Source organism: Pseudopodoces humilis, chromosome 29 (assembly GCF_049639895.1).
Source record: "Pseudopodoces humilis isolate 2021_Gansu_Grassland_sample_001 chromosome 29, ASM4963989v1, whole genome shotgun sequence".
In the NCBI taxonomy this organism is placed as follows: Eukaryota; Metazoa; Chordata; class Aves; order Passeriformes; family Paridae; genus Pseudopodoces; species Pseudopodoces humilis.
Window position 1 is genome coordinate 3,945,970 of NC_142228.1, and position 24,163 is coordinate 3,970,132.

Consider the following 24,163-nt stretch of genomic DNA (forward strand, 5'->3'; position numbering starts at 1 on the left):
AGGGTGAGCAATTCATTTGTCCTGGCTCAAACAGCTCTTTCAGAAAGGCACAGGCTGGATTTGAAGACACTGAGTGTAAGAGAATCTGCAGCAAGTGTTGGGCACTGGTCTTTTGCTTTGAGATTTGTGCCTTTGCACTCCACTGCTCTGAATTCCCACTCACCAGCTATTGTCCTGCCCTCTTCTGCTGGACAGAAAGTCTTAATCTTCCCCTTCTTCTCACTGTAACTAAATAATCTCTCAGAAGTCTTTCCAATAGACTGATCAAACTGTCAGCATAAGCCACTGCCTCAGCTCACTGCTATTGCTCCTTTGTCCCCTTCCCATGTTTAACATCCCATTTACAACAAGGAGGAGGCTTAAACCACTCCAGTTCCTGCAGCAGTGGCTGCAGCATCCTGAGCTCCTGCCTGGGTGAGACAGCACAGCCCCAGCCACAGCTCCAGCAAGGAAACAGGACAGAACCATCCTGAACGTGTCCAGGAGGGAAGCTGTGAGCAAAGCCCAGAGCTGAGGAATCCAGTTTCATAAACACCATCCTGTCCTCCTGCCCCTGGGTGTCCCATTTACCTTTGCTGGATGTGCAGGGGTGGCTGCACTCTCGTGGAGAAGCCATTGCAGGTGGCAGAGACTCAGCCTGCACGGGCTCCAGGGCTGGGACACGTCCTGCCTGCTCTCAGAGGTGACATTTGTGCCCAGGCCGTGGCTCACGCCCCCAGACACCTCACCAGGGTCCTCTGTCAGCATTTCCTGGGCTCTGCTCAGCACCAGGGGGTTACGATGGCTTTTTCTGGCTGGCAGCTTAACTTGGAGCTTGGTCACTTCCCCTCAGCTCATCCTGCCCCGGTGCTGGGGGAGAAGAGAGGTCCCTGCTTCCCCCAGACCACCAGGAGAGCCTTGATCCTCTGGTATCCTCCATTCCTCTTGCCCTTTCAACAGGAATTTCCGAGCTTCCCCTATCCCAAACACAGTTCCAGTCCCAAGACATGGACTCTGCAGTTCAGGTGTCCTCTGCAGGTTTTACATTTCTTCAGCCAAACTCAGCTGATTTCCACCAGAAGGGATTTGATACAGCAAGGTCAGGGTAACAATTCACCCTCTCAGAAGGGCTCAGAGCTGCAGCTCCATCTCTCCTCCCTCCCACAGACCTCACTGTCCCTGCCAGGGACAGCACTCGAATGGTGTCACTGGAGTTCAGCCACACTCAGGTTCATTGAACCATTTGGCCATTTTGGGGCTGGATGTGGATTTTCCATGGTCCTGTCTGAAGGAAAATGCCTCTCCCAGGTGACAGGAGCCAACTGCAGCCCCTCAGAGCAGACACGATGTGAACCTGTCTCTGCAAACAGGCCAGAGTGAGAATCCTCAGTGTCCACCAGCAGCAGCCCCTGGGGGTGACCCTGGGGCTCTTTTCTCCCCAAATGCATTTTCTGCTTTGCCTTGGCAGAGAGCACGGGGCAGGTTCTGACCCCAGCACGGCTGTGCTGGGATTATTCCAGAGTTTCCCACCAGCTCCAGTGTCTCTGCTGAGGGACAAGGGCTGCAGCCTCCCCTCCTCTCCCAGGAGCTGTCCCCCCATCCTGCTCCTCCTCCGTGCCAGAGGTGTCACTCCTGCTACCAAGGGTCGGATGCTTCCCCTTCTTCCCCAAAATCCCATTACACCAACTCACAGCAGTGCTGGTGGGAAAGGATCCTTTCCAACCTCCCCTGGGGCAGAGACATCACCAGCACCATCCCAGGGCAGCAGGGGCTGTGTCCAACCCAATCCCCCATGGATGAGATCCCCTTCTTCCCTGGGCACCTGGAAAAGGAATTTCTCCTAATGCCCAACCTAAATTTCCAGGCTGCATTTCCAGTTGTTTCCCATCATCTGGCAGCCCTGGGAAGAGTTTGGCTCCACCACATCTGGAACTGCCCCACAAGTGGCTGTGGGGCTGTTGTTGGATCCCTTCAGCCTCCTTCCCTGCCCACTGACCCTGCCCAGCCCTTCCTCCTCTCCTGGGACCCCCCAGCTGCCCAACCCTGAGCACACGGTCACATCTCCTGGGCAATGTCCCTTTCCTACACATCCCTCTGGCTGCAGCATTCCCAGCCTGGTGCCACCAACACCAGTGACTTTCCTGGATGTGCTGAGCCCACACTGACCCAGCCCAGTGAGCTGATCATGAAAGGGTTCAACTGATTTGGGTTGAAACTCAGCAAGTTCAGTCCATTCACTCATAGGAGCTGTGAGTGAAGATCGTGAGAGGAAACAAATGACCCAAAAAATTCATGTAATTTAATCAAAGGTTTAGAAAACCTTTAGTGGGGCAGGGCTGGGGCTGTGTGGGGCAGGGAAGGTCTGGCTGGGGACTTGCTGGGGAAGCACAGCCAGGTGGAGGGGAGCACTCCTTGGGCAGCAGCCCACTGGCAGGGAGAGTTTGGGTTTGTGTGGATCAGAAACAGCAGCAAATGTAAGGGGATTTAACCCTGGGAGGGAGGAATCACTTTCACCAATGTGATGAACACATCCCTTGCAGCTCCACACCTTCACCCCCTTTTCTTGCATTTGATTTTCTTTTAAACCCCAAAACTCCCCAAGCCTTTGAGGGAGAGCTCAGCCTCCCTCTGCTCTGATGGATTTTAGGCACTGCCTGCTCCAGGACCTGGCAGAGGGGGATCCCAGGGTGCTGAGATCTGAGAATTCCAGGATCTTTTTCAGAGCACAGGGATTCCCACAGCACGTTTTGCTCTGCCCAGTCCCTGGGAATGGTTCACCAAATCCAGGAGCCAATGCTTGCCAAGGCCAGCCCCAGATCTGGGGGTGATCTCAGGAGAGATTTTGGAGGAGCAGTGAGTCAGTTCTTCCTACAGAAGATGTGTCCTGAGCCCCAGAGAGGGAACACGAGCGTGAACAGGAACCCTCACCCCACAGGCAGAGCACACCAGCCTTCAGTGGGGAAAAGCCTTTGTTCCCAAAGCCTCCGTGCTTGGCAGCAGCTTTAGGAGATAGCCCTGCCCCAGAATTACTGCCCCACCCCAGGACATCTCCCCTGTTTGCATGTCCTTGGCACAAGTGGGATTCAGCCAGGCTGAATTCATCTCTCACGTGCCCTGGGCTCATCCCCACCCAAATGTGCTCAGTGCAGGGGGATCCTGGGGCTCTCGGTGGGTGAGACTCAGCCCAGCAAGTGGATTTTGGGTTTTTTTAGCACCCTCCTGCCATGTGAGCAGCAGTGACTGTCAGCAGCACTCAGGACTTGGAGATGGCAAAAGTGACACCAATTATTGTAGGGCACTGGGAGATTGAAGAAAACATATTTGGGGTTTAGACACAAAAATCTGCCCCAGCCAATCACATGGGACTCCTGCTTTCCTGATGGTACAAGCCCTGAACAAATGCTTGGGGTTTGAGTGATGTTCTCCCCTGTGCCCCTCTTTGCTCCCAAGTTGCATTAAATCTGTAGGATCTGGGTGCATTTTTAAAGGGAAACAGGGAAATCCCATCCCACAGAGAACAGTGACTTTTTTTAGAGTGCAGGAAGAAGATAAAGCACGAGCAGATGCTGCACTTTGGGAGGATGAGCTGTCATTACTGGGTGTCCTTTGGCAATTTTTTTAATGACTGATAGAGCTTCCCTCCCCAAGGTGTGGTGGTCACTCCCAGCACCCAGACCAGACTGCAGAGCAAGTTTTCCCTGCTCTGTCCCTGCCAGCAGGTCCCAGGGCTGGGCTGGTGTCCTGCAGCCCTGGCTCTCCCAGCTCCAGTTTCCCACTGAACATCAGCAGATGACAAGTCACTGCTGCCTCTCTGGGACCTGACAGTTCCTCAGCACCCACTCCTCACCCCTTGCAGAAGGAATTTCATTATTTGTCACCATTCCCAGGCCAGACAGTGGATGGGGAGGATGGGAAGCACTCACAGCAAGCCCAGGAGAGCCTGGAGTGGATCAACTGCTGCCAACTGCGGCACCAACTCCTGCAGGATCCACAGAGAGCTCCTAAAAATTCCTTCCTGAGTGAACAGTCCTGCACTGCCCTGCCTGGAGAGCTCCTGAGCCAGTGCCCCTCACCAGGGTTCCCTTGGTCACTGTCTCTCCCCTGTAAGCGTGGCTTTGCTGAGCTCTGCTGCCCCTGTGCCTGCAGCGAGGTGGGGACAGGTCACAGGGACAGAGATGCTCCCTCCAGAACAGGCAGAGCCTTTGGGATCCTGACAACATGAAAAGAATCTTGGTTTTACTAAGAACAATCCTCTCTCTGTGCAGATAAGGGGCTTTTCATTTGACTTAGTGCAGATTTAGTCTGGGATGTGTTTCAGCAGCTGCTGCAATGTCGGTGTTGATGGGAGGCTGAAATAAAACAGCAGCAGCCTCTTCCTCGAATTCCTCAGGCCTGGAGCTGCCTCTCTGCAGCATTTCTTTGTAACATTCATTTTTTAGCCACACCTGGGCCATCATCACTCAGAACAAAAGCACCAGAGGTGCATCAATAGCTCCTCTGGGAGGGCAGCAGGGCACTCGTGTCCAACCCTTGCGCTGTGACCAGGGCATCACCTCATCGTGAGCTTCCTCCTGCTTTGCTTCTGCCAATAACCAGCATTTCTCTGCAAATGGAGCAGGTTGCCAAATTTCTGCCCAGCTGGTGCTGTGTGCCCCTGAACAACATGGGCCAAACACCCCTGGTCTTGGCAGCATCCTGGGAACCTCTCCCTGTGGCACTGGAGAGGCACCACTGTGTGCACAGACAAAAATCACCCAGGACCCAGAGGAATTTACATACCCTGAGCTGAAAAGAGCTCTCAGAGTGATGATTAAATTATTTCCAAGCAGCCACAGGTTTGGGAGTGATTTCTAGATGGACTTTTGCCTTTGTGAAGGGTTTAAGATATTCTGCCCCTTACAGTGACTACATTAAGGGAGAAATTTAATGGGACAGAATCTGATCTAAATGTTCAGATCATACAATTCCTACACACTCTTTAATGAGGTCATTTTCAAACCCACCAACTGGAAAAAGAGCTCTCTGGTTCAAGGGGTCACACTGGGGTGTGAAATCGATGGAGACTTCCCAGGACAATTAAACATTAAAACCCACACCCCATTTCTGCCCTGGGACTCACCCTTGGCTGGGCCATCAGCCTCTAATGCTCAGGCAGCTGAACCTCCTTTTTAAAAATGAATTTCCAGTCTGTTTTATGGACCCCCAAGGATGACTGTGGGGTCAGGTGGGAGCCTGTGGTGACACAAGTGCCCCCTCTATGGAAAAGCTCCAGACACGCTCAGAGGGTGATTCCTGAGTGACAAGCTGATATCCTGTCCCTCTCCTCATTGGAATTCTGTCATGTTTTGTCTGTTCTCCACATTCAGTCAAGACCTGACATTTCCCCCCTCAGATGTGAACATCCATTGCTTGCTTTGACTTGCAAAACTTTTCCTGCTGCTGCTCTTGATCTTCGGGCAAACCCCAGAATTTGTGTGTTCCCCTGCCCACAAAGGGCTGCAGTCAGCACAGTACCAGAATTAAAACAGGTGAATGTTTTAGCAGGTGTGAGACAGAGCCAGGATGGAACTGCTGCTCCCCACACTGTCCCCAGGCCAGCACTGCCAGGGTGCACCAGTGCCACTGCTTGAAGCAAAAACATTGACCAGAACTGGAAAACACCAAATACATCTCAAAACTGTCCAATAAAGCCCCCTCCAGGCAGAGACAGATTTTCCCAAAGGTGATTTGTTTGATTTTTCAGGTGGCAAACAAGATCCCAGCTGTGAGCTGGTTTTTTTCCTGCTGGTTCCCAGCTTTCCCAGGGCTGTGTAAGAGCCTCAGGGATCAATCTGAGGCATTGAGTGATGTCAGAGAGCCAAGCAGGACAATGTTTGCCTTGTAACTCTGTGCTGCAGGGACCTGAGCTGCTGTGGGAAGAAACAGCTCCTGTCCAGGGAAGCCGTGGCTGCCCCTGGATCCCTGGAAGTGCCCAAGGCCAGGCTGGATGGGACTTGGAGAAGCCTGGGACAGTGGGAGGTGTCCCTGCCCATGGTGAGGGCAGAGGTGGATGAGCTTTAGGGGTCATTTCAACACAAACCACCCTGGGATTCTGTGATCCTGGTTTCAAAGAGCTTCATTGGAATTCCTGGGAGCTCTCAAGGAGTGTTGCTGCCATGGCTCTGGAGGAATTTGGGAAGAGCAGGAGCCACCATGACCAGCAGCATCCTCTGTGCAACACTCATGGCTGTGGAGCTCCTCATGGATATCCCGGTGTGCTGGAGGCTCCAGTGAGGAAAATGTAAAATCATTCTAACAATTTTGTCAGGGCAAGTGGCACAGAGGGGCTCAGGATTCCTGTAGCTGGTCCCCATTTATGTGGGAGATCCCTCAGGAGGGGCAGGAGAGCTGCAATGCAGGAAGTGCTCTATGGGCCAAGATGTGCCCTTGGTGACAGCCCAGAGCTCTCCAGCACGGGGCTGGAGCTGTCCTGGTGTGGGGAGGGGGAAAAGGAGCTCTTCAAATGCATCTGCTTCCAGCTGCTGAGTTCAGGGCCAGAAAACACTCCCAGAGCAGCACATCCCAGAAATCTCCCTGCATTTCCCATGAAAAGCTGCAGCACTGAGCTGGGGCAGTCACAGGGGCTGTCCCACCCTGGAGCTGAGCACTTTCCTCACACAAATGTCAGCATCACCCAGGGCTGAGCAGATTCCTGTCCACCTCCAGGACCCCCAGAGCTCCCAGGGCTCAGGACAGACAGCAGCAGGTTATGGGATTGCAGAAGAAAGAGCAAGGGGCGACCCCAGCAGATTGTTCCCCAGGATTTGGGTCCCCTCCTGGCCCTTTGTTTCTCTTTTACCATGAAACTGTAAAAGACCAGGTGAGCACACCCCAAGGGCCACGGCCTGCACACACAGCAGAGGACAGACAAACACCTTCCAAGGAGCTGCTCTCCTGGAGCAGCCGAGCAGGGCATCACCCCCAGGCGTTCTGGAGCCCTGTTCCAAGGAAGAGCAGCTCACCAGGGTTCCTTTGGTAAATCCCAGCAGGTTTGAGCAGCCCATGGCACAGTGAGGCCGGTCCTGAGTGCCCTGAGCACTGCAGCCTCCAAGGAGGGAGGAAGAAATGTCCCAGAACCTTTTGAGCTCCCTGGCAGGAAACCTGCCCTAAAAGCTGCTTTTCATGTGTCCAGGAACTGTTCTGACCTGGCCAAACCCTGCTATTTCCAAACTCTTGGGTCTCATCTGTGCACCAGCTGCCTTCCCAACCAAATGGAAGATGAGCTTCTGGCCAGGGGGGATGAAGATGGGTGTGGGCACACTGAGGAGCGGGAGGACAGAGTCACCTCTCCAGGGATGGAAGGATTCACCCACGAGCAGAAGGAGGAGCTGCACAGGATCTTTCACTGCCAGGGCTCCAAGAGCTCACCCCAGAGCACGGGAAGCACAGGGTCAGCTCACAGCTGGATCCTCGGCCCTGCTGGGCCTGGCACCATCAGGGGGAGCAAAGGGAGGCCCTGGCCCGACAGAGAGTGAAGGGATTAAGCAGAGGAAGAGCAAAGGGAATTTCTGTGTGTTTGCCACAGGCACTCCTGCTCCTCGTGCCCTGCTCTGCTCTCCCACAGACACAAAGCCCCGTGTGCCCCTCGTGCCCTCGGGAGCCGGAGCAGGGTGGGCTCAGGCAGCCAGGAGTGACAGAGCACAAGAGAGGGAAATGTGGGTCTGTCAGTCCTGCAGGAGCCAGCCTTGGAGTTGTGTTTGTGCCCTAAAATTGTGCTTGTCCTCCATCCCTCAAATTCACCCTGTGACGCTTCCTCTCCTTATGTGCTTCGTCCCCACCCTCGTGATTTAGGTTTTGTGACTTAGATTTTGAGCTCTTGTGATTTGGATTTAACTCCTGTGAATTAGATTTAATTCTGGTGGAGATTTTAGATTTAACATATTGTGTAAGACACAAGATTTGCCCCTGGGACCCCAGATCTGGATTTCAAAGAGGTTTTGTTTCATTTTCACATCTCAGCCACTCTGTAGGGAACCCATTGGCCCGTGGGACCCCTCAGCCACAGCTCCTGATTTCTGTGTCTTCCCAGCACTCCTGGGGAGATGTGGATGATGGGACAAGAGGAATGAAGGTTTTATAACTAAGTTGCAGTGGGGAAATCACAGGTTCACTGACACAAGAACAAAAATGAAAAAATGAAAAAATGAAAAAATGAAAAAATGAAAAAATGAAAAAATGAAAAAATGAAAATGAAAATGAAAATGAAAATGAAAATGAAAATGAAAATGAAAATGAAAATGAAAATGAAAATGAAAATGAACATGAATATGAGGTGATGACTGGAAAGAAGGTGCTGCCTGTTCAGTGCATCACTGGGGCAGAGTCTGTTCCTTGGAGCTTGCCACTCGTCCCAGCAGTGCTGAGCCCCCATCCCATGGGATGGGAGGGAGCTGGGAGCTCAGAGCAGCTCTGGGAGCCAGACCCAGTGCACTGCCCTTTGTGCTGCTGCCTCCCAGCCACATCTGGCTGCCTCTGTGTGTCCCATCCAAGGGTGGGAGATGTGGAGCCCAAAGATTGCCTGAAGGCTCAGGCAGGTGCCCCAGGGGACAGAGAGGCAGAAACAGGGAGCAGGAGCTGTGGCAGAAGACAGCTGGGGCAGGAGTGGGAGCCAGTGCCTCCAGCAGACACATTTCTCCTAAGGAGGTACCCTGGCATTCCCTTTGCATCCTTAAAATCATTCATGTGTAATTAAATCAACAACTGATGCCAGCTCAGCATCCAGCCTGAGCCTCCAGGCTGGAAGAGCAGCCCTGGGTAAGGACAGTCCCCCAGTGATGGCATCTCTGTCCTTGGAGGAGTCCAAATTGTGGAAGGATGAGGCCCTGAGAAAGCAAATGTAACCTGGAAAGTGACCCTGCTCTGAGCCCTCCTGAGGGCTCTCCCAGCCTGGATTAACCAAGGACTACAAATGATGGTTTTATTCCCACACAGTCTCCAGGTGCTTGAGGGAGCAGTGGGAGATGTGGTCAGTGCCACAGGTTGGAATGTGCTTCAGTGGACAGGAATGGGATGAACTCCAACCAAGGGACCTGGGGAAAAACTCCCTGGGAAGAAACAGCCCCGTGCACCTGCAGAGGCTGGGGCCAGCAGCCAGAGAGTGCAGAGCAGGACCTGGGTGTGCTGCTGGACCAAACCCTGACTGTGGAGCAGCCATGGGACACTGCAGCCCAGAGAGCCACCAGGGCTGCCCGAGGGACAGCAGGGAGAGGGAGGAGATCCTGCCCTGCTGCTCAGCACTGCTGGGGCCTCACCTCTGCTCTTGCACGTGGACTCCCGGTACAAGAGAAACAATCAAAGGATCAGAGAATCTCCTGATTTGAATCCCAACAAGGATCATCCAGGCCAGCTCCTGGCCCTGCTCAGGACACCCCAACAATCCCACCACGGGCTGAGAACACACAGAGTCAAAACTCTTCTTTATTTGCCCAGTGGTACCTGCACAGTGAGGTCTCTACCCTGAGTTCATGGTGGTCACTCTGGCACAGAGCTGCTGCTCACTCACTTCTGAGCCCCCCTCCTGCAGAGACACCTCAGGCTGGGCTGGAGCCTCGGGCTGCCCCTGTTCCTGTGCAATACTGGGTGGCTCAGTGCTTCTTTAGGCACTGTGTGCCACCCTTCAGTGACAATTTCTGGCCAAATAAGCAATTTGACCACTATTCCCACCATTTGATGCTGGGCCACTGGCAGCTCCTTGGAGCAGTAGAAAGGATTCATTCAGATGTGTCTTGTACCTTCCCCAGCTCACAGCTGCTCCTTGAGCCTGGTGTCCATCCAGGTGGAACTGCTCAGTCTCTGCCAGGGGCACCTGCACAGGTCCAGCCAGCCTGGAACAGTGGCACTGACACATCTGACCCCAGAGCAGCCCCTGTCCAGGAATGCTGATCCCTCTGCTGATGAACCTGGCATTGGACAGGGCACTCTGCACTTTGGCCACAGCTGAGAAGCTCTCATGTCAGTCCTGACAGCTGAGAGATCCCAGGGTATTCCCCAGGCTCCAGGTGTTGCTGCCCTGGGTCCAGTCCCTGGCAGGTCCTGTCAGATCCTGCAGCCCCTGGGGGAGCTCCCAGGTGCTTTGGAGTAGTTGGAATGGCTCCACGCAGAGCTGAGTGCCCACAAAGGCCCAGGCTGTCCCCAGCCCTTTCACCCCAGCAGTTCTGCTCTCTGAGGAAATCCCTGGCTTGCAGAACCTTGTCCCCCTGAGCTCTTGGCTCATCAAGCTCCCCCTGGGGATGGTGGGAGCAGGGTTGGGGTCATTAGTGGCAGCAGGACGGGGCATGGCAAGGCATGAGGCTGTTCCCCAGCCCTGACACTGTCCCCTGTCCCCTGTCCCCTGCAGGTCCCTCGCCCTGGGCCAGCAGTACAGCTCCCTGGGGTCCCAGCCCATCCTCTGCGGCTCCATCCCCGGCCTCGTCCCGAAGCAGCTCCGCTTCTGCCGCAACTACATCGAGATCATGCCCAGCGTGGCCGAGGGGGTGAAGTTGGGCATCCAGGAGTGCCAGCACCAGTTCCGGGGCCGCCGCTGGAACTGCACCACCATCGATGACAGCCTGGCCATCTTCGGGCCCGTCCTGGACAAAGGTGACCCCTGGGGGCTTGGGGGCAGCTGGGCTGGGGGCAGAGCTGGCACAGCTCCACTGGCTTTGGATTGTCCTGCTGGGAACACATCAGGGAAAGGGTCTGATGTGCCAGCTCTCAACCCTGATTTCTCCAGTTTATTTCTTTCCCAAGTTTTTGGCGTGTTCCATCACAAGGGAAATGAGGGAAAGGTCTGCTCCCATCCCAGGAGCTCAGAAGGGCCAGGGAGGATATAAAGTACAGGAAAGGGAAGGTTCCCAAGCACTCTCACATGTTCTGGAATCATGGGCTCCACCTCCCTGCCCAGGGCATGCAGCATTTCCAAACTGGGTCCAGCAGACCCACGGGAAAAGCCAAGGACAGGGGATGTGGTTGAGTTCCTTGGGATCAAGGCAGAGCCACTGAAGCACAAACTGCCCACCCCAGCAGATCTCTGGGCTCAGGTTTCCCCACCAGTGAGGAACCATGGTTGAAATCCATGGTGCTGATCAGGCTCAGTTCAATGAAGATTTTTTTCAATGGGATTTCAATGAAACTTCTCACAAATAAGCCCAAAAAGCAGAGAACAAGGAGAGGTTATAAATTCATTTTCCCTCTCCTCTCCCCAAACTCTTTTCCATCCCCTGCTCCTGAAATGCCACCTTTCTAGATCTGCTGGCACGGATCAGGCACACTGGAGCACTGATGAGGCACCATAAAATTTGGATTCCCAGCGAGATTATGGGGCATTACACTGGAAGAAGTGAGAAAGGACCCCAAAAACAGCCTGGAAGGAGGTGCTGGAGGGGAAAATCATAGGATCACAAAATTCCCTGAGTTTGAAGAGATACACAGGGATCATCCAGTCCAACTCCTGCCCAGACACCTCAAAATCCCAGCCTGGACATCCCTGGAATGCTGTCCAAGCTCTCCTGGAGCTCTGGCAGCCTCAGGACCATTCCCTGGGGAGCCTGGGCAGTGCCAGCACCTCTGGGGGGAGAACCTTTCCCTGATACCCAACCTGACCCTCCCCAGCACAGCTCCATGATAATCTGTCCCACATCTCAGATGTCCCAGACCCCAGATTAAAAGGCATTCCCACAAAACTCAGTGGTGGATTAAAAACTCCCACTGAATAAAAATCTCCAGTTTCTCCATCCTGTCCCGTGCCACATTCAGCACAAGGGACATCCACAGGTAACATCTTGGTTTCACAGCTTCACAAACACAGCCAAAACCATTTCCCCCTCGTCTTCCTGGGTGTTCACAGCACTGGGTTCCTGCAAGCCAAAATCTCTTTATTGAACAGAAATTATTGTTTCCAGTGATGCTTTGGAAATGGGAATTTTATGGTACAGACTTCAAGAAACTGGAGGAATTGGGCTGAGAGCAGGACTTTGGACTGTTTCCCAACAGTCCCCTGGAGAATGCAGGACTTCTGATGAATCTTTCTGACAAAGCTCCAATATTCTGCAAAGAAACAGTTCATGGTATCTTTTTTTCAAGTTTCAGCCTCCCAGTAAAGGTAGGTATTGTTTCAGATCCCTGAAATGTCAGTCGAGTATTTCAGTGAAAATCACTCCTTTGTGTTAATGTGGGATTCTTTTCAGGAACCAGTAAAGTCTTATTAGAGCACTAATAGGCACCACGAGATTCATTTCCCCTCAGTTATGCCAGGGTGTATTTTAGGGTAACTGTTGTATTTACTACCAAATAACTTGTCAGCAGGGCTCAACACACTCTAATTTTCTGCCTAATAAAAGCCTGTCCTAAATTTCAGCACTTAAAAGATCAGAAAGTTTTAATTTTCTTTAAAAAACGGTCATTAAAAAACTATCATAAAAATTCTAAACACATTATGAAAGAACTGTTCAAGCATTGAGACACTGAAAATCTCTCACCACCATTTCTGTCAGCGGGAAAGCACTTAAAGATTAGATTTGAACCATCCTGCCTGTAATGAGCAAACTGAACTTTGAATTTATGGAGAATATTTTAAGGTTCTTTCGGCTGCAGGGACTCGAGCAAAGCCTCATGTGTGGACTTGCCTCAGCATCTCCACAAACCCCGAGCTGACAAGGTAAAATATCACCCAGAGCTCTGAAACCCCTCTGACAGATGGAGAAAAATGAGTGAGCACGTTGGATGTTCAGCTTTCCCAATCCCACCGTGACGCATCTCCAGACAGCACTGCCAGGCTCCCAGAGCGTATTTATCCTGCTGTCTCACTAACCTGTAAGTAGAGCAGTTAAAAATAAACAGCAGCATCTGCAAAGAAGGACACATCAAAGCCCAGCCCATCTGATCGTGGGTATTATTCACATTTTTGAACTGTGCTCGTGTCTTTTCCGTGCTGCCTTCAAAATTAATGAGCGGATTCAGGATGGGTTTGGTGTCATTGTGTGGCAGTGAGGAACGCAGGGAACCTTTGAGATTCCCAGAGTCTGCAGCAGAGAAGTCACAGAGAAAACCAGAACCTTTCCAGCACATCTCTTCCTTCTGAGGGAAGAGATAAGGTTGGTGATGAACTGAGAGATGCTGTCAGCGGTGAGGCGTGAGAGACCAGCCCTGCTCATCAGCCAGGGGCTGCTGGACACTCCTGAGCCTCCAGAGAACCATGGAACAGTCTGAGCTGGAAGATCTTTTAAAGATCATCTTGTCCAACTCAGCTTCTTCCTTAGATGCAGCAACAGGAGTCACAGACTGGTTTGGGTTGGACAAAGCCCACCCATTACACCCCAGCCATGGCAGGGACACCTCCCACTGTCCCAGGCTGCTCCAGCCCCAATGTCCAGCCTGGCCTTGGGCACTGCCAGGGATCCAGGGGCAGCCCCAGCTGCTCTGGGCACCCTGTGCCAGGGCCTGCCCACCCTGCCAGGGAACAATTCCTGCCCAATATCCCATCCAGCCCTGTCCTCTGGCAGTGGGAGCCATTCCCTGGCTCCTGTCCCTCCATCCCTTGTCCCCAGTCCCTCTCCAGCTCTCCTGGAGCCCCTTTAGGTGCTCCTCAAACCAAGAGTTTTAAACCCATAATCCGGATCCTGTGGCCACCATGGCAGTCTTTGTTCCCTTTTTCCTGACTTCCAGCACACCCAGGGGTGCAGCCCCACAAACCAAAAGCAAAACCCAGACCAAGACAATCCCTGTCCCAGCTCACATGCTGCATTTGGCCAATAAAGGGTTGGGGTTTCACCTCTGACAAACACCTGGATGAAATTCCCCCTCAGTATTAACTTGGTTAATCTCAGCTTCTGCTCCCTCAAGTAGATTGAGGCTATTTTGGAAAAGCTTCAAAGGTGTAGTTCTCACTACAACAGCATCAAAAATCATTTCTAATAGAGCTTGAAAAGAAACTGAGGATAATTTCATTTTAAAAGAGCTGCAAACACGTTAACCATGGTGACCTCCATTGGAGGAGAGCTCAGTGTGCAGAGCAGCCCCTGCTGTGGCACACGTGTCCCAGCCTCCCTGGGCTGCTCCTCCTCGGGCTCTGAGCACTGCTGCCAGTGTGGGAGCCCAGGGCTGCCCTCCCTGAAATACCCAAGGGATTCCTGCCTCCAGGTCTTCCCACAGCCTCCCCTGCCATCCTCACTCCCTCCCCAGCGTCAGCCACAGCTCCAACCTCTCCTCCTGCAGCCCCTGGCAGGGCAAGGAACACCAAAGGCAGCTCAGGGAAAACCCAGGGCTCCATTTGGGAGCTGCTGAACAATAACCCTGGTGAAGCTCTGCCCTCACCCACCCGGGTTTCTCCACATTTCCCACCCCAGATTCAGACTCACAAGGTTGTGGCTGCTGTAGCTGCCCAGGCTTTGGTTTCCTGAGGCCACTGATGATCTTCCTGCAAGGAAGGACAGGCTGGGAGAGCTGGGGGTGCTCACCTGGAGAGAAGAAGGCTTCAGGGACACCTTAGAGCCCCTTCCAGGGCCTAAAAGGGCTCCAGGAGAGCTGGAGAGGGACTTGGAACAAGAATCTATCAGTGAACAAGGGGAAATGGCTTCCCAGTGCCAGGGGGCAGGGATAGATGGGATACTGGGAAGGAAAATTTCCCTGTGAGGATGAGGAGGCCCTGGCACAGGGTGCCCAGAGCAGCTGGGGCTGCCCCTGGATCCCTGGCAGTGCCCAAGGCCAGGCTGGACATTGGGGCTGGAGCAGCCTGGGACAGTGGGAGGTGTCCCTGCCATGGCTGGGGTGGAATGGAATGGGCTCCAACCCAAACTGTTCTGTAGGTCTATGATTCTATGGGGTTTTTCTTTTCCCATGTGTTATTGTCTAACCTAGGCCATGAAAAAAAACAAAAAAAAAACCACAAAAAACAACCCCTGAATGTGGGGTAAGATCATGTTTTTACAAGCAGATTCCCCAAGATGATTTATACTGCAGGTGTGCAGTCTGGGATAAGGAGGGAGGAAAAACCTGCTTTCCACCTCCCTCCTTTCCCTTTTCTTTGTAAAATAAGGTCAGTTCTTATCTAAAGCCAATGGCTCTTCCAGCCAAGTCCTGCCCAAAGCCAGGGCTGAGCCAGCAGCCACACGCTGCTCTGGGGGGAAGCAATCACCATTCCCTGGGTTAGTGATGAAATCCATGATTTCAGTTCAGGTCGGCCCCAGACAGAGCCGGCCCTGGGTGCCCGGGGCAGGGAGGTCCCACGGGCACCTGGAGAGCGATTCCTGGGCTGGGGAGGAGGTGTCGGAGCCGCAGCCAGGGCTGGATCTGCAGGAGCTTGGCAGGAGCTCCCCCCTCTCCCCACCCCGTGTGCTCCTGTCCCCCCAGCCCGGGCTGCCCTCGCTCCTCTCCGGCTCCAGGGAGGCTCTGCCGGAGATTCTCCGGGACGATGCTCCCCGGGCCGGGCAGCGCATCCCGGGGCAGGTGCAGGGGAGGCAGCTGGGCCCGGGCTGCCTTCGGGGTCCCCGTGAGCTCGGCTAAGCCCCTGACACGAGCTGTGAAAAGGCAGACCCGCACCACGATAACCCATGGCTTTTCTCAGCCATGACACTCGCAGTCATTTGCATCTAAACAGGGGTGTGTGGGATCAGGGGCCGGCTTGATATAAACTCAGCAGCTTAAAGGGAGGGGGAGGGAAAGGAGAGAGGGAGAGAGAAAAATAAGCTTATACCGATGAGAAAGAGCTAAGCTTCCTCCCCTACTGTGAGGCAGGGCGAGCGATACCATCGCAGCGCCGCAGTCGTTTCAAATCGCTGCCGCATTCACACGCCCTTTAGCCATTCTGGGGGGCTGGGGAGCGCCATCAATAGGGATTTCCCAGCCTGGCTGGCGGGATTGGAGGGTGACGGCAGGACAGGGGAACATTGCCCCGTTGCTACGAGGTGCTCCTGGGGAATGCCAGTGCTCTGTGCCGTGGGTACGCTGGCCGGCGGAAACATTCCGCATTATGCTGGTAATACAGTGTGACACCGAGGGAACAATGGCAAATTGAGTGTCCCAGCAGGTAACGGGCCCGGCTGGGAGACAGTCGCAGTGGTGCACTGTCAAGGCGGCTCTAATCCTCCCTCGCCAGCCCCTCCCCTGGTTCTGGGAACGCCGCTCCCGCATTTCATCTCTGGGAAATTCTCCCAGCTCCGCGCCCAGACCCAGGCGAGAATTTCAAGGCGAGGGGTTTGTTCGCAGCTCGCTCCCCCCCGGCCGGCACCGTGCGGGGGACACGGGGGACACGGGGGGACACGGGGGGACACGGGGGGGACACGGGGGACACGGGGGACACGGGGGACACGGGAGACACGGGGGACACGGGGGGACACGGGGGACACGGGGGGACACGGGAAACACGGGGGACACGGGGGGACACGGGGGACACGGGGGGGACACGGGGGACACGGGGGACACGGGGGGACACGGGGGACACGGGGGACACGGGGCAGCTGCGGGCACTGCGGCCCTGCCCGGCGGGCACTGCCAGCCGCGGTTCTGTCCCAGCCCAGTCCCGGTTCTGTCCCAGCCCAGCCCCGGTTCGGTCCCAGCCCGGGTTCGGTCCCAGCCCAGCCCCGGTTCGGTCCCAGCCCCGGTTCGGTCCCAGCCCAGCCCCGGTTCGGTCCCAGCCCCGGTTCGGTCCCAGCCCAGCCCCGGTTCGGTCCCAGCCCAGCCCCGGTTCGGTCCCAGCCCAGCCCGGCCCCGCAGTGCCCCTGCTCCCTGTGCCCATCCGCACCTCCCGGGGAATTCGGAGCCACATCGGGCCCGAGAGCGACTCGTGTCCTGCCCCTGTCCCCGGGCTGTCCTGGGCTGGGGCCAGGAGGGCTCGCTGGCTCCTCTAATCTGATCTGCTTTGGATCACGGGCCACCCAAAGAGCCTTTGTCAGGCTCAAACACCTCATTTGGAGCCGGGACCTTCAGCCGGTGCCCGCCGCCCCCAGTGGTCCCAGTATAAGCAGCTGGAGACAGATCCCCGAGGAAAACCTTGCTAGGTAGAGGTTGGATCCCTGCTGGCACAGGGAAGGGCAAGGAGGGAAGAGTTTGAACTGAAATGAGATTGAAACCTCAGCAGGTGCTGCCGGCACAGGCAGGACTGAGCAGCCCTGGGTGGAGATCCCATTTGGGAGCTCCCCGGGCAGGGCTGCACATTCCCACAGCTGGTGCCCACCCACAGCCACCTCCCCTGAGAGCCTGCTCGGGCTGGCACCAGCTCAGCTTGGGAAATCCGGCTTTTGGGAGCCAGACCCAGCTCTGCAGAGAGACCGAGGCTGGGGGGAGGGACCTGCTGCCCCCGGGCACCAGGCAGGAGCAGGGCAGGGATGCAGGGGACAGCTGAGAAGATGGTTCATGGCTCCTGCTCTGGAAGGAGGGGACTGGCTCCAAGGTGATTTTCTCAGCAGAAATTTCTGGCTTCATCCCACTTCCACTGACAGCTGTCCCGATGATCTGATCACAGCAGACCCACGAGGCAGTCAGAACCCTCCAGCCCAGGCACTGCAGCCCCTGAGCTCCGGCCTCCAGCCCCTCCCAGTCTCCTGCACATCAGCACGAGGTTGGATTGACTCCAACATCTGCTCTGGGTTAGAGACCCAAAGTCTCCATCCCTATGGATGGGCTGAAGCAGCCCATCCCTGCCCAGGGAGCTGCACTTGTGCAGAGCTCTGTGCCAAAAGGTGTCCCCAGGGAGAAGGTTGGTTCTGAGATACTGACAGCACTTGGGAGAGCCAGAGTCAGCGCAGCCGCTGAGGCCAAGGGTCAAATGCCTGTTCTCCCACAGTGTGACCTGCACCTTCCCCCAGGTCAATGAGCCTCTCTAACCCCAGGCATGGAGCCCCTCTCTGGCTTCTCAGACCAGGAATTACTCCAGTAACTCTCTCCTGAGGCCCCCTCAAGCTGCTACTGATGCCTTGCTCACCCCTGAACAGCCGTGCTGGATGAAATCCTGGATCCTGTTTGGGAACTGCTGCACGTGTGACCCCCAGAGCTGGAGTCACATCCCTGCCCCACTCCTGCCCAAGGGCAATACTGGCAGCTCCCGCTCCAGGAAACCCTCATTAACAAATTAACTAAATAACCTTTTGCTTTTCAGCGAGGTTTAGGTGCTGCTGGGGGAGGTTGGGAAGGAAAACACCAGTGTTGCACTGACCAATGACCCCCCGGGCTCTGTGTCTCTGCAGCCACACGAGAATCCGCCTTCGTCCACGCCATCGCCTCGGCCGGGGTGGCCTTCGCTGTCACCCGCTCCTGCGCCGAGGGCACCTCCACCATCTGTGGCTGTGACTCCCACCACAAGGGACCCCCAGGGGATGGCTGGAAATGGGGGGGGTGCAGCGAGGACGCCGACTTCGGCGTGCTGGTGTCCCGGGAATTCGCAGACGCGCGGGAGAACCGGCCGGACGCGCGCTCGGCCATGAACAGGCACAACAACGAGGCCGGCCGGACGGTGAGTGTCCAGTGGGGACAGGAGGAGTGGCCAGTCCAGCATGGATGGCCCAGTCAGCTCCTCCTGATGGAGTGGGACCACAGGAATTCCCAGGCAGCGACTTTCTAGGATTATATTCCAGGGCACAGCATTTCCTCTCCCTCCAAACAGACAGGTGGGGTTAAGAGCTAAAACATTCCTTGATTCCAGTGCAAACAGATTTCCAGAATGGTTTGGGTTGATGGGACCTTAAAGCCCATTTTGTTCCACCCCCCTGGCACAGGCAGGGACACCTTCCACTATCCCAGGTTGCTCCAAGCCCTGTCCAACCTGGCCTGGGACACTTCCATGGGTGGGGCAGCCACAGTTTCCCTGGGCATCCTGAGCACCTTCCAAGGCCATGTGTGGAAACCCAAGCCCAGGTCAGCACTGGATGAACAGGATTTTGTTCCCAGTGCCTCCTTCCTGCATGTTCTTTCTTATAACATTATCCCACCCAATGATTCCTTGGAGGAGATGACAGTCACAGCTCCATCCAGCTGGAATATTCCATCCCATCCCATCCCATCCCATCACATCCCATTCCTGCAGTCAGCAGGTACCTGGGCCTCTGCCTGCCCTGGGTCATTTGCAAACCCAATGAGACCTTTCCAACAGTGCTTGAAGCTAACACTGACATGGGTTTTGCACAGCACAGCAGGCAGAGGTGGAAGGAGAGAAACCTGACAGCTTCCAGTACAAAAATCCCCCACCAAACTCTGGTAATTTTATCCAAAATCAGTGATTATTTTGCTCCACACTAAGGAGATTTTGGTGAAGAGTCCTGTCTGTAGATTCCCAGTTTCACACATTTTTTAGTACAAACTGTTGGACTTGAGATATAAATGAAGGGTCATTAGCAAGGAGAGGACAGGGATCAGTCTCCATCCACAGGGCTCAGAAACATCTCCAGCCCTCAGCTTCTCTGGGCTCTGATCATCCACACACATAGCAGAGGAAGGACCCCCACAAAAGGATCAGACATTGGGATTGGGTTAGACTGGATTGGATTGGATTGGATTGGATTGGATTGGATTGGATTGGATTGGATTGGATTGGATTGGATTGGATGGGGTGGATGATCAGAGCAGCTGCCCACCTCAGCCATGCTTTTGTAGTGTGAAATGTCTGGAGATCTTTAAAGCTCCCCAGCATCTCCAGCCAGCCCATGCTTACACAGTCACAGAACCAGAGAATATCCCGGGCTGGAAGGGACCCTCAGGGATCATCCAGCCCAGCTCCTGGCCCTGCCCAGACCCCCCAACAATCCCACCCTGTGCATCCCTGGAGCGCTGTCCAAGCTCTCCTGGAGCTCTGGCAGCCTCGGGGCCGGGACCATTCCCTGGGGAGCCTGGGCAGTGCCAGCACCTCTGGGGGAAGAACCTTTCCCTGATCTCCTCCCCTGGCACAGCTCCAGACATTGCCTTGGGTCCTGTCACTGGTCAGGAGAGTGAAGAGATCAATACTGTCCACTGCTCCTCATGAGGGTGCTGAAGACCTCAATGAAGTCCAGCCTCAGTCTCCTCCAGCTGAACAATCCAAGTGTCCTCATAAGGCCCCTCCCGACCCTTCCCCATCCTTGTGGCCTCCTTTGGACACTCTCTAGTGGCTTAGTGCCTTTTTTATGTGTGGTGCCCAAAACTGCCCCCAAAACTGAAGGCAAGGCTTCCCAGTTTAGATCAGACATTTCTCAGGTGGCACAGGCAGTGATGGAAAGCAGAGCCTGTGTTCCACCGGCTGCTGCTGACTCTGTTTTCCCCGGACAGACCATCCTGGATCACATGCACCTCAAGTGCAAGTGCCACGGGCTCTCGGGGAGCTGCGAGGTCAAGACCTGCTGGTGGGCCCAGCCGGATTTCCGGGCCATCGGGGACTACCTGAAGGATAAATATGACAGCGCCTCGGAGATGGTGGTGGAAAAGCACCGCGAGTCCCGGGGCTGGGTAGAAACTCTCAGGGCCAAGTACGCGCTTTTCAAGCCGCCGACGGAGCGGGACCTGGTCTACTACGAGAACTCCCCCAATTTCTGTGAGCCCAACCCGGAGACGGGCTCCTTTGGGACGAGGGACAGAACATGCAACGTCACCTCCCACGGCATCGACGGCTGCGACCTCCTGTGCTGCGGGAGGGGCCACAACACCCGGACTGAGAAACGCAAGGAGAAATGTCACTGCATCTTCCACTGGTGCTGCTACGTGAGCTGCCAGGAGTGCACGCGGGTCTACGACGTCCACACCTGCAAGTAAGCACAGCTGGGTCTCCACTGGTGGAGGCTGCTCCCGAGCAGGGCCCAGGGGTCCACCAGACCCATGGTCAGCCCCACACGTGGCCTCACACCACAGAGGACGGCACAAAACTCCTGATGGGCCCGGCCAGGGCACACACCCAGGGCACCCAGGGCGTGGAGAAGGCTCTGGGAACCTCACCCGCACGAGGTGTGACTGCTGAGCCCGCAGCAGGACGGGCTGCCTGGGGAGGGCAGGGACAGGACAGGAGCAGGGACAGGACAGGGGGAGCAGGGACAGGACAGGAGCAGGGACAGGACAGGACAGGGACAGGACAGGGAGGGCAGGGACAGGACAGGAGCAGGGACAGGACAGGGACAGGACAGGGACAGGACAGGGGGAGCAGGGACAGGACAGGAGCAGGGACAGGACAGGGACAGGACAGGGACAGGACAGGAGCAGGGAGAGGACAGGGAGGGCAGGGACAGGACAGGAGCAGGGACAGGACAGGAGCAGGGACAGGACAGGAGCAGGGACAGGAGCAGGGACAGGACAGGAGCAGGGACAGGAGCAGGGACAGGAGCAGGGACAGGAGCAGGGACAGGACAGGCTGCCTGGGGACAGCAGAGACAGGGACAGCTGAGTCCCAGTGAGACACAGCCACACGAGGCAGAGCTGCTGCCACAGCAGCCCCCAAGCTCCCAGCTCTGGTCCAGCCCCTGCAGAACCAACTCGGGGGTTCAGGTGGAAATAGATTTTTCCCAGTGAAAGCTCCCCCAGCTGCTGCTGTCCTGCTCTCAGCAGATGCAGTGGGGAGAGGAAAGGAGCCCCCACACCAGCCCAGCTCCCTCCTTCCTGCTCCGAGGTGATGCTGGAGAACCAAACCTGTCTGAGCACACAATCAGAGCCCACGGGTGGTCTCTCCTTCCCCCTCCCCTCTGCCCTCTCGGCTCCCCACATCTCCCATAATCTCCCAAGGAGGATGTCAGGAAGGCAGAGCCCAGAGCTGACCCTCTGGCACCTGGCCCAGGACAAGAGCAGGGCACTGCTGCCACCTCGTACAGGGGACAGCATCGTCCCAGCCACCTCCCCACCGTGCAGCTGCCCAGGAGAGGATCCTAAGGATCGGGGCAGCACCAATTGACTCAGCATTCCCTAACGTGACTCTGCAGCCCAGAAGGAGCTCAGGGATCCCCCTGGGGATGGGTTACCTGCCAGGTGAGCTGCTGCAGCAGCTCTGAACATGAGAGATTCCAGGGAGAGAGGAAATCTCTGTCCCAGCCTCCTTGTCAGCCTTCCCACCAGACAGCTGTGGTCCCAGAGCACAATGCCAGGCAGACCCTTCCCCTCCCATGGGATTTACTGAGCTGTCAGCAATCATCCAGGAAATCCCCCCAGCTCTGTGCAGGGGTTTGGGCTCCCCCACATCCCATGGCCCATCCCAGTGTTTGTCCCCCCCCTGCTCTCCTGGCCGTGCCCCCATCCCTGAGCACATCCCCTCTCCCTGGGTTTGCCTCCTCCAGGAGTACTGACCCATGAAATTAAAAAATAAATACTCCCTCTGTCCTGGTGGGCTCCAGGACCAACAGCCACATTCAAACACACCCCAGCCAGTGAATTCCAGGGAATGGTGGCCACTTGGGCTGTGGCTGCTGCTCCACTCTCTCTTTTCCTGGGAATGAGCAGCCCCTGGAGCTGCACAGAGCAATAAAGGGGTGAGAAATCCCTGGCAGGGAGCTCGGGAGGGGCCTCAGGCAGAGCAGAACCCCAGGTCCCTCCCATGCAGAGCACCAGGACGAGCTCCAGACCCTCCTTCACAGGAGCCTTTGCTCCCAAAAATTAAAATCCCAGAGAGCTCCAGAAGCCTCCCCAGCCGGAGCCACGCCGTCCTCTGATATGCATCTATTTAAAGTATATATTAAATCCCACGTCTGGAAAGACTCCCAGTATCCAACTTTAAACAAAATCCCTTATTTGTTTGTTTGTTTTTTAATCAAGAAAAGGTATTTAATATTAAATAGAACATTTATTGCCTTGTAATTATTTTACTGTAGCCAGGTATTCTAGCACTGAATGGAAGATCTTTTTCCATCAATCTGCTGTATCCAAAGTTTTGTATAAAGTTGTAGAGGTCGATTTTTTTTTATTTTATATTCAGAAAATGTCTCTTTTTATAAGCATTATTTATTATACAATGTATATACTTGAGTTAACTAAGATTATATATTATATAAATATATATATTTGGAGAAAAATATATTTCAACTTCCATTTTTTGTGGTACATCATTAAAGAAAAGGTAAAAATTCAAAAATATGCACTTGCCAGCTTGTGTGGTTTGGCTCTGAGGGTCCTGCTGAACAGCTACAGAGCAGTGGGTCATGACCCAGCTGCTCATGGACAGGGACAGCCACAGGATTCAGGGAATCCCAGAATGGTTTGGGTTGGAAAGGACCTTAAGGGTCACATAGTTCCAACTCCCTGGCATGGGCAGGGGTATCTGTTACAGGAATCAAGACAATGATGGCAAAAGGAAGAGATTTTACAGCTGAATGCTGAGATTTTGATTCAGGGAGTGCCAGGGCACAGTGTGCACAACTGAGATTCAGCACAGAATCATGGAACCCTTAAGGTTGGAAAAACCTTTCAGATCATTGAGTCCAACCATTCCCAGCACTGCTGAGGCCACCACTGACCCCTGTCCCCAAGTGCCACACCCCTACAGCTTTTAAACCCCTCCAGGGATGGGGACTCCACCCCTGCCCTGGGCAGCTGTGCCAGGGCTGCACAGCTGTTCACAAATAAACTTTCCCTGATATTCCATCTAAACCTCTCCTGGCCCAGCCTGAGGCTGTTCCCTCTCCTCCTGTCCCTGTTCCCTGGGAGCAGAGCCCGACCCCCCCGGCTGTCCCCTCCTGCCAGGGACTTGTGCAGAGCCAGAAGATGAAATGAAGAAAAGGATCAAAACAGGTTTCAGACTTTGTAGACTCCCCACATGTACTCACAGGCTGCCTCTGAATCACCTCCCAATGCTTTGGACAGACCAAGGTCCAAATTTTCCCATATAAAGATCTTCTCCTGTCCATGAATAATTCTGTGGGTGTTTCTGCAGCATCCCCCTCGCATTAGCAATGCTTTTAAGTGCACACGATTTTCCACTGCACTGCTCTCAAATGTACCTGTCTGAAGGGCAAAATAAATATAGAATCACTCAGTATTCTTGCCCTGATCCCCAAATTACACACAAAGCCATCCCATGGATCCACATGCATGGACAGGGTGTCTGACATGTCCTACCTAACCAGAGAACCTGGCCCATGGAGGGTTCTGGACTCCCCAGCTCTGGGGGTGAAGCTCTCCCTGTCTGCCCAGGTGCCCCAAACCTTCCCCCACCCCACACAGTGCCCCCAAAACCCATCCCCAGCACTTTCAAATCTGCCCCAGCTCCATTTCAGGAACATATTTCTGCAAAGTTCAAGAT

The 24,163-nt window shown here is 54.9% G+C and overlaps 1 protein-coding gene across 1 annotated transcript in view; it reads left to right on the forward strand.

Moving 5' to 3' along the window:
* The window catches only part of WNT3 (Wnt family member 3), a 41,354-nt gene extending 20,651 nt beyond the window's left edge, over positions 1-20,703 (forward strand). The window contains exons 2-4 of the mRNA XM_005532606.2: positions 10,355-10,596; positions 18,174-18,439; positions 20,224-20,703. Of these exons, the coding sequence (XP_005532663.1) occupies positions 10,355-10,596; positions 18,174-18,439; positions 20,224-20,703 (988 nt within the window). The remainder of the gene's footprint in view (positions 1-10,354; positions 10,597-18,173; positions 18,440-20,223) is intronic.
* The last annotated feature ends 3,460 nt before the right edge of the window (positions 20,704-24,163 follow it).